Source organism: Perca fluviatilis, chromosome 13, assembly GCF_010015445.1.
Source record: "Perca fluviatilis chromosome 13, GENO_Pfluv_1.0, whole genome shotgun sequence".
NCBI classification, from domain to species: Eukaryota; Metazoa; Chordata; class Actinopteri; order Perciformes; family Percidae; genus Perca; species Perca fluviatilis.
Window position 1 is genome coordinate 24,841,620 of NC_053124.1, and position 9,780 is coordinate 24,851,399.

Here is a 9,780-nt window from a genome sequence, read left to right on the forward strand (position 1 = left end):
CTCCCTGCCTCCTCTCCTCTCAGGTTACAGCAGCCAAAGAATCACTCATATCTTCGACATGACCCAGTTATGCAGTGCACTGGGAACCTCATTACCTTTTCCTACCCGGCTGTGAAACCTCATCTCCTAAGCCACCAACTCTTTCTTTGACCCTCCTTCTCCTCTCTTCTCATCAGCACCCCGAAGCCCAGAAACAGACCTCCGTCACCCGCCGCTCCCAAAAGTCGGCCCCTGTCCCCTCTAGTGCCGGCGGCCTCTAAGACCCCCTTGGGCAAGAAGACACCTCCTCCTGGCACCAAGCCCCGGCCCAAACGAGCACAGACGCCCGTCAGGGTGCAGGCCCAGACGGTCACTGCAGTCGCTGTGGAAACAGGCCACGAACCCCAGCAGCCCAACGCTCCAGAGGAGAAAAAGGGTGAGTGTGGTTGCCATGGAGACGATAGCCGAGCTTCAAGGTGACCTAAAGGTGACCGTGTTAAAAATAAGGGTGATTACTGCAGAGTGCCTGTGACAGATTCTAACCAGCTCTCTCTCTAATCTACGACAGCTAGTCACCTGTACTGAGTCTGACTGGTTTCTAACTGGAGTGATGTTGCACACTGTCAAACCACAATTACGCTGGTTAAATGTTGTACGACAAGAACCAGGCTGTTGGAAAATAACCACAGATTAAACTTTTCGTCTTAGTAATTAAATACTTGAAGGGATACAGTTCACACAGTTCCATGAAAAATCGTATATCAATTAAACCTTCTCTCTCCACTAAAAACTCCATCAGGACCGTCTGTTTTTACCAGTCCTCCCCCGATGTTTTTATCCTAAACACCGGATAACCGGGGTCACCTTCTTTTGAATTAAGTTACAATAGACCTTTTTTTACGAAAGACATTTTGTCATAGTAGGATACCAGGTCCTGGTATTGCGCATGCTGGCCCACTGTAATAGCGTACTGGAACACTTAATGTCCAGAAAAGTAAATTAAATTTACAAAGAGCCATCATCTGCTCTTGGCAGGATATTTGAGCTTCTGTAATTATATTTGACACTGCAATACGTTTCCTCTGAGGAAAACTTTCCCAAACTGTGATGAGAGCCTGTATTTTTTATTATTTAAAAAAAGAAAAAGAAAATTCAATGTTGAATCAAAGCTATATAATAAATACTTTCTACTTATTATTTATCATCTGGCAATTTCTAGTGATTTTTCCTCATCTTATTCTTTATATGTTTTTAATAATCATGTTCTTGGTAAACCAGATGTTTGCTTTCCTCTCTTGGTCTTCTCTCCTCTAACAGACTCCAGCAATGTTCCTGCCATCGTGGTGTCCTCTGCACTGCTTACACCTCCTTCCCTTAGCCCAGCAGTTGTATCAGCAGCCTCTCCAGCTGCTCCAAACGTAGTGCCGGCTGCCTCAGCTGCTTCTCCTGCTGCACCCTCCACCAATAATCCTGCTCCTTCTGCTGCACCCGCTGCCACTGCCGCCGCTGCCTCCACCACCCCGGCTGCACCAGCCAGCCGGCCGTCAGCAGGCACCAACAACCCAGAGGAGGCTGCTCGTGTCCTGGCAGAGAAACGCAGACAAGCCCGGGAGCAGCGGGAGAGAGAGGAGCAGGAGCGTCTGGAGCAGGAGCACAGGAACAGGTCAGACTTAATGTCAATACGAACATCAGTCTGGTGTTGATGTCATGTCAACATAACACCTTGTTATTCATCATTTAAAGCTTTAGTGTGTAACTTTTTGATATTAATAAACGTCCGTTGCATTCAAGCCATGGCCAAATGAGTTGCTTCAAAGCTAATAAAGACCATCAGCTCCACAAAACTCTCTCTGTATTTCTCAGTATGGCTATCTTCAGAAGACTGTGTCGTCCGGTGACTTTCCCGCACAGAAGCTCGAGGGAAGATAATGACCTCTTCTGAAGAGTCCATGTTTTTTTAATCCTCCGTGTCCTCCTTGGCTACAGGCAACTGCGTGGAGGAGTTGTATCATGTGGACGCGTTTTGTTGTCATTACTTAGAATTCCTCATGTGGGCGACAGAAACTACGCACTATAGCTTTAATGTCATTTAATATCTATAACAGTGTCATAATATGTTGATGCATTTCTGACTGTGAAGAGTATGAAGTTAAATTGCATCATTACTGACAAGAGACAGAACATTCAAATTACAGAGTTTTGACAAAATAACAGGAAAACCTACAACATGATGCACAGTAGTGCAATAAAAAACACCTTCTAAACTTGCATTGTAAGGTTAGTAGTTACCTTGCTACAATATTAATTCATTTATTTTTTCAGACAAAAAAAAGACGACATTTTGGTTTAGCTATTTGGCTAATGGTTATTTGGCAGTAATTGCAAGAAAAATAGGAACTTCAAAACAAACACAATTGCTCCATTTAGACCCAAATAAATGAAAAGAAAATAAACAAATAAAATGAGTAATCATAATTCATTATTTATTGAAAACGTTGTTATTGCTATTTATCATCTACGCTACCTGATTTTTTTCATGTTTTTCCATGTTCAGCTGTCCCGCTGCTAGAACACTGTAGGAAGGAATTGTTGTTGAGTTCATTATTTGCAATTGTACCTATACCTTTAGTACTGATATCATTTCTGTAATTATGACCAAATCACATTCCCAGGAAACTCCCCCTCTCCTCCTCAAGAGCTACAGACACAGAAATGGCACATACTAAGGAAAGCTCATTGTAGGACTGGCTCTAGTGGCTGTAATTCTGCACCAAGCCTGAATTTGGGGAAAGAGACTTCAGATACAGTATTAGGGGACCACTGAGATCTATATAAAAGCATCCAAAGAGCACCATGTCATGGGACCTTTAACAGAAAGACGTGTGGTGTTTTCATCAGTTTAGTGGCCTGTGGCTGCTACTGTATGTGTCACAACATGGGATGAATGTAAGCTTGTTGTGTACAGTTTTAGCCTCAGGTTGTGAAGAATGACTTGTGAGAAATGTGTGAGAACTGACTGTTCTTTTTAGGTTAATAACCCCACCAACTGCTGATATATGTGCAGATATATTATAGAAGTATGTTGTATGTAACACGGATACGTCTTTCCAGGATCCTCCGGGAGGAGGCGATGGTCCGGGATGCAGAGGAGAGGAGGCGTAGAGAGGAGGAGGCTCGATTCATGGCTGAGCAGCAGCGTCTGAGGGACGAAGCCCAGCGAGCTCAAGAGGAGAAGGAGGCACAGGAGGAGAACGAGAAGCTGCAGAGACAGGTCAGTGTGTGACCAGAACACATGCATGTGATCTGGTGGATGAGATCAAAACAATTGTAGTCTACCTTGTTCCAACCAGAAGAAAGAAAAACATGCTACTGCGCCTTTGTGTTATAAAATGAGGGCATGCTACTATGTTTTCATTGTTCAGAATGACAAATATGTATTTTGCTTTATAATATTTATGTATGTTTTTCTTGTGTTGGACCCCAGGAAGAATAGTCTTCACTACGGTGACGACTAATGGGGATCCTTAATAAACAATAAACAATAGCGGGAATTAAACCCTCAACCCAAGCTAACCAGGCCCAACACTTCATCAGTGAGACACACGATCATTTCTCAACTGTGACTACTGTATGCACTGAAAACCCTCTAATTTTCCATTACCAACATGAATCCCTTTGATCCCCACATGCAGTAAGCTTATTTACCATCTGGGCAGATTAATGCATGCGAGGATGCCTGAGCTGTCGGGGGGTTTGATACTGTACGTGAGCCCGAACATCTGACTCACCCCCTGACTGACTGTCTGGCATCTGGGCAGATTATAGGAGTCCAGAATATGTGCTGCTGTCACGGACGATGCGTGAGCCCTGTTAGTCAGAGGTCCCTTGTCTGCCCGGGCAGATGCCAGCTGGTGACCTCCATAATGGGGATGAGCAGAGGCTGAGGGAGCCATTGTGATCGGGGAGATAGGGACAGGCCTGTGTTGCCTCTGTCTCGTACACTTGGCTCTGCAGTGGGCTGATAGTCGGATAAGCAGCGTCAGTGTATGCCGTGCCTCAAGCACTTAGCTACGCTCGACTCCCCTTTACCCCTTCAATCGGACCATTGTTCCACGCTGACAGCTCGAGACTAGAATGGTCGCATATTTTTTACAGCTCAAGTGTCGCGCTTGATGTAATGGAAACTGAAAATGTGTGTGACTGTTTCCGATTTGTGTCTACGAAATCAAAACTAATTGCTGCAGTAAAAGTCAGTGCACTGTGGTGAAATGCGTGAAACTCCCGATTTTAAAAGGTTATATCAGTATACAGATGGGATTTATGCACACATCATCATTTTTGTTTTCATTGCTGACTTCACCACATCTGTTTGGTTGGTACTGAATCTAAATACCCAGTGAAGCATGTAATGGAATTACTCCGATAATATCAACTCTTGTCTGAAGGCTGCTGAACAGACTGAGCATGTGCTGCCCTCTGGTGGTCAAGAGTTGTCCTCCATTACAGTACATTCACATACAATGTGAACACCAGTGATGGAAGAAGTTTTCAGATCCTTTACTTAAGTAGCAACACCACACTGTGAACACTCCACCACCAGTACACGTCCAGCATTTAAGTATTATCAGCAAACAATGAAGTCTGGTTTCTTCAACCAGACAAAAAAAACGATGTCAATGTTGTTTACTTACACTTATTTAGGCATTCATTTATATTATATAGACAGATCTTTGTGGTCCCAGGAGGGAAATTTGTTTGCACTATCTGCACGTCTCATATGAAAAACATACAAATACACAACAACAAATACGGTAGATATATGGTCATATCCACATAAACATAACACACATCTATCTATACGTAGTATTTTAAAGGGACAGAACTTCTGCCAAAGCAGCGTTTCCTCCATGTCATTAGTCCAAATAATATGTTATAAAGAAATTGATCTGTGGCCTATATGTCTAACGAAAAAGAAATGTATTTTTGATGAAATGTCTGTTTTATTTATGATCTATCTCCATAATGTATATTTAGTTTAATTGATGCTCTATTTACATCTCTAACCACAAACCACAGAAATAGACTAAAGACTAAAATGCAGTTTTAATGCAGTTCTAGCTGCATGTGTGACTTTTCTATTAGCCATTAGGTGGTTTGTTTTAACTGTGAAATTGCTACTTTTGTCAGCTCCATAGGAATGTTTTTGTTTTCTATTTTCAGAAGGAGGAGGCTGATGCCAAGGCGCGCGAGGAGGCCGAGCGTCAGCGCCTCGAGAGGGAGAAACACTTCCAGAAAGAAGAGCAGGAGCGGCTGGAGAGGAAAAAGGTGAGGAGAAACAGAGCAAAAGAACTTCACAGTCAAGTTCACACTCAAGTTCAACCCAGTTCTTCCTCCATTTAAAGAAACATCTAACTAAGTGATCTCACTGTTTGATCTGCACAGCGCCTCGAGGAGATCATGAAGAGGACTCGGAAAAGTGACGCAGGAGAGAAGGTATGTGTGATTCCTTTTTAAACAGAGGAAACTAAACTTCCTCTTGACTTTTTATAACGGATGTCTTTTTGTTCTTTATCATCACAGAAGGATGTTAAAGCTTCTCCACAGGTCAACGGCAAGCACACAGAGCTCAGTAAGGGTGAGTGTCACAGTTGCTATGTCATATATACGGTCTGAAATAAACTAAAATAATACAAACTCATTATTGTTATTATTTCTGCAGCAGCTGGAAACCTGCAGAGTCCCGATGCAGCAGTCGTCAGCCCATCAACTGTGTCCGGTCCTGTTGTAAACGGCGTCCAGCCCGCCACTCACCAGAACGGCGTCTCAGCCAACGGAGAGGCGGCTGACTTTGAGGAGATCATCCAGTTGAACAAGAGCGGTAACCCGACGCAGACTCAGAGCGGCCTGGTCAGCGAGCCGATCCTGGCAGAGCCCTTCCTGATGAAAACAGGCCCTATGAAGCCTCAGCATGTCGCAGGTACAGTGAAGAGACACCAGATGAGACTGTGATCATACAGCAGAGAATTGTGTTGCGCACAGTAAACAGTGTATTGGGCCTAGTTCATGCTTAATAACTTTTTGTACATAAAGGACGATACGTGTTTTAAATTTCTCTGTAATCAATTAATCATGAGGTCAATAAAACCCTCTTACCATCCTATCTTAAAGTTCAATCCTACATCAGTGTTCGGATTTTTTTTGTTGTTGAACATTTTGTTTCCTCAAATTAATTAAATTCCTTAAAATAAAGAAATATCTTTTTATAATAATAATATCATAATTTTTCTTTCCACATGGTTTAATTTGAATGAGTTGTACAGGCCTAAACAGAAAAAGGTATTCAGTATTTCACAAGAAAAAAATTCATAAATTAGAGAAAAGTCTACAAAAATTATGTTATCAATTTAACCATCTTGTGACCACTCATATTTATATTAGGGACCACTTTGAGGATCCTGACCCCAAAGTTGGGAATCACTGTCATAATAAGTCAAATATTTCACCCTTTCAACTAAATGTGTATTTTGGTTGTTTTCTTTATAGTCTAAAAGAAGACATGTTATTGGCATAATAGCCCCAAATCTCAATTATTTTTTTTTAAGATTCTTTTTTGGGGCATTTTTAGGACTTTATTTGACAGGACAGCTGAACCCATGAAAGGGGAGAGAGAGGGGGGAATGACATGCAAAAAGCAAAGGGCCACAGGTCGGAGTCGAACCCGGGCCCACTGCGTCGAGGAGTACACCTATTTATATGGGCGCCCGGATAGCTCAGTTGGTAGAGCGGGCGCCCATCAATCTCAAAATTGACCAGTGCATGAAAAACAATGTTTTTGCCTGCCGTGTCTGGCCTTAAACTTTTCATCATTACCTCCCCTCTGTTGTTCTTTCCCTGCAGAGGTCCTGTAAGTCCTCACACATCTCCATGGAGACGCGCCTTATGTCTCTGCTTGAGCTATGAGATTCATGCCACACCACAGCGGCTTCTAAAAAATCGTGTGCCAAACAAACTATGAACTGCGCTGAATTCACATTTCACAGTATCTGCCACAAGAGGACAAAGAGGAGCTTCTCATCTGAAATATAAAAACATGCAACATCAAGTATTCTCTGTCTCCACCGCGTGTTCTGGTGCAGCATCTGTCTGATTTTATTGAAATGTCACATGCAGATTTTACGGTGCACCTTAAAGATGACTGACTGTGTAACGAATTTTAGAAAATAAAATTTTAGAAAATACACTATAAGACCCTGGAAATACATAATATTTGACAATGGTTGTTATTATTACCGTTGTTACGATATTGTTATTGTTATCTTAAGTTGAACAGTGTGTGTGTGTGTGTGTGTGTGTGTGTGTTTGTGTGTATGTGTGTTTGTTTGTTGTTTTTGTCTTGAATTACTGAGTTATTTAACATGGGGAGCATTGTAAGGACCGGCCACAGACAGTGTATGTAAATGTATAATGAGCCCGGCTGCCTAGGCCTCCTGTTACAGGGGATCTGTGAAATAAAGCTTTATGAAAGGGACTCCTTGTCTGTCTATCTGCATTTATGTTTTTATTATTAGAAAACATTAGATATCCACTCTACATGCAGGGATCTGGAAATTTAGATTTCTTTTTTGAAATTTTTTTTTTTTTAAATAAAGCTGCACAATTAATGTATATTAACATACTGCATGAACACTGTTGCATCACAAGGAAATGAGACAGTGGTACATTTTTGAGGTACTTGAGTATTTATAGTCTCTGCTACTATACTTTTACTCTACATGTCAGAGGGAAATACTTTTTATTCCACTAGGTTTATTTGACAGCTTTAGTTTCTAGTGGCTAGTTAACATTTTACATAAAACACGTTTGATAAACTAACAGAAATTACAACATAGTTAAAGATTAAACCAGTGTTTCCCAACATAATGGGCTTGGTCTGTTTGTGGCTTCTTGTCACGTTTCAGATGTCTATGAGTTGTTAACAGTTTCACCAAATAGATTTTTGCCCTTTACATTTGGAGGCCCAGAGAGGTAAACTTATTCAATATTGCCCCAAAAGCAAAGATTAGTGAAAAATCCCTAACAGGTCTATCAGGTTTTGTAACAAAACTTTGTTTGTTTTTCTTTCTGAACCTGTTAATCATCTCATGAACCGTCAGATTTAAGTTGTGACCCATTGGAGGGGCTCGACCCCCAGTTTGGAAAGCACTGGACTTTACTATCTGACTATATGTAAAGTAGGTGAAAGTAGCTCCAGCAGCCACAGCAGTAAAATGCTGCTCACATCATGATTGCATTCATAAATCCGTATTAACAATCGATTATGTGATATACAGTAGTATGCCAACATGTCATTTTTCTGCAGAACGAGTACTTTTACTTTTGATACTTTTGTTAAATTTTTGTTAATGATACTTCTATACTTTTAGTAAGATTTGAAATGGAAGACTTTTACTTGTAATAGAGTATTTTTATGTTGTATCAGTAAAGCATCTGAATACTTCTTCCAGTACTGAAATCAGACTAGTTCTACATTTTTGAAGAAATCAAATGGCTGCTAATGGTTTCATTCTTGAAAATTGCAACTTTTGCAATACAATACAATTCATGACATCATTTTTAAATCAGTATTTTTTTTAAGTAGATATTTTTACACAGTAATCTTATCCTGGCATGGAATTTATTTAGCAGTTGTATTGTACTGTAGTTGCAAATTAAATGTAACTTTCTTGCTAGTTAAATTTAGCCTGCAAGCCAGAGTAATAAATATATATAGTCATATAGTGCATGTTCATGTCTGTTTATTTATCTTCTCTCAGGTATCATCTTGTTTGACTTTAAGGAAAAACAAACAAGAGACTGAACATATCTCTGAGTGCAGGTCCAGAGCTCACTGTCCTTTAGCTGCATTACAGAGTAACATGTTCAGAGAGACCAGAAGGTGGCAGCGCAATTAACCAATGATGATCATAATTTCAATACAATTTTGCATAAATTTCTGCATCTGTAAACACTACTACCATATATTTTTACAACCATTGTGGTGCATTATGAGTGTTTGTGATGGTGGAATATTTACATATATGTATAATGTTGTTTTTTATTTGACCAAATGTCAACATGGACATTGTGGACATGGACACCTGAAGCATCATCAGTTACTTAAGGAGATTCATCAGGGAATTTATATTGCACTTTAATAAAATCATGGGCATTATAAGACTTAAGATTTAAAAAAGAATGATAAACCAAGCAGCTGTGGTAGAGATATCTTGACTTGTATCACAATTAAGGATCAAGCTTCAAAAACACTGGATCCTACATTTACACACAATTACATCTCTTCCTTAAACATGCCTCTCTATTTTCTTAGATTTGACAAAACTCAGAAGACTTTATACAACTGTTTTCATAGGATGGTAATCTAATTTTTTTTTGTTAAATGCAATAGAAAGCTCTTAAACAAGTGTCTAGATTTCAATTCTGGATTTGAAAACAACTCAATTTTATTCTTTTTTTTTTTGCCTTAATTTGACAGTCGACAGTGCAGAGAGACAGGAAACACATTCAAGTGTCTCTGGGAAAATGAGATTTTATGTATGAAAGAATTAAAAAAAGGTTTGATTTTAACAGGGTGCTTCTGTTTTCAGTTACAGTGTTTGCTTGGCTGTGGCTTTATGCCACACGGAGCAGAGAACTGACCCCAGACAGTCCAGCCACAGGATCAAAGGTGTGTGCGTGAGATTTGCTGTCCACTTGCTATAATGCACTCTAGCAATCAAATATTAGAAGCCTTGTGGTCGCTCT

The 9,780-nt window shown here is 40.4% G+C and overlaps 1 protein-coding gene across 1 annotated transcript in view; it reads left to right on the plus strand.

The window, feature by feature from the left end:
• Positions 1-7,507, plus strand: part of LOC120570899 (MAP7 domain-containing protein 1-like) — a 37,588-nt gene extending 30,081 nt beyond the window's left edge. The window contains 8 exon segments of the mRNA XM_039819535.1: positions 177-415; positions 1,297-1,642; positions 3,091-3,250; positions 5,200-5,304; positions 5,422-5,472; positions 5,560-5,614; positions 5,699-5,956; positions 6,877-7,507. Of these exon segments, the coding sequence (XP_039675469.1) occupies positions 177-415; positions 1,297-1,642; positions 3,091-3,250; positions 5,200-5,304; positions 5,422-5,472; positions 5,560-5,614; positions 5,699-5,956; positions 6,877-6,887 (1,225 nt within the window). The 3' untranslated portion in view covers positions 6,888-7,507.
• The last annotated feature ends 2,273 nt before the right edge of the window (positions 7,508-9,780 follow it).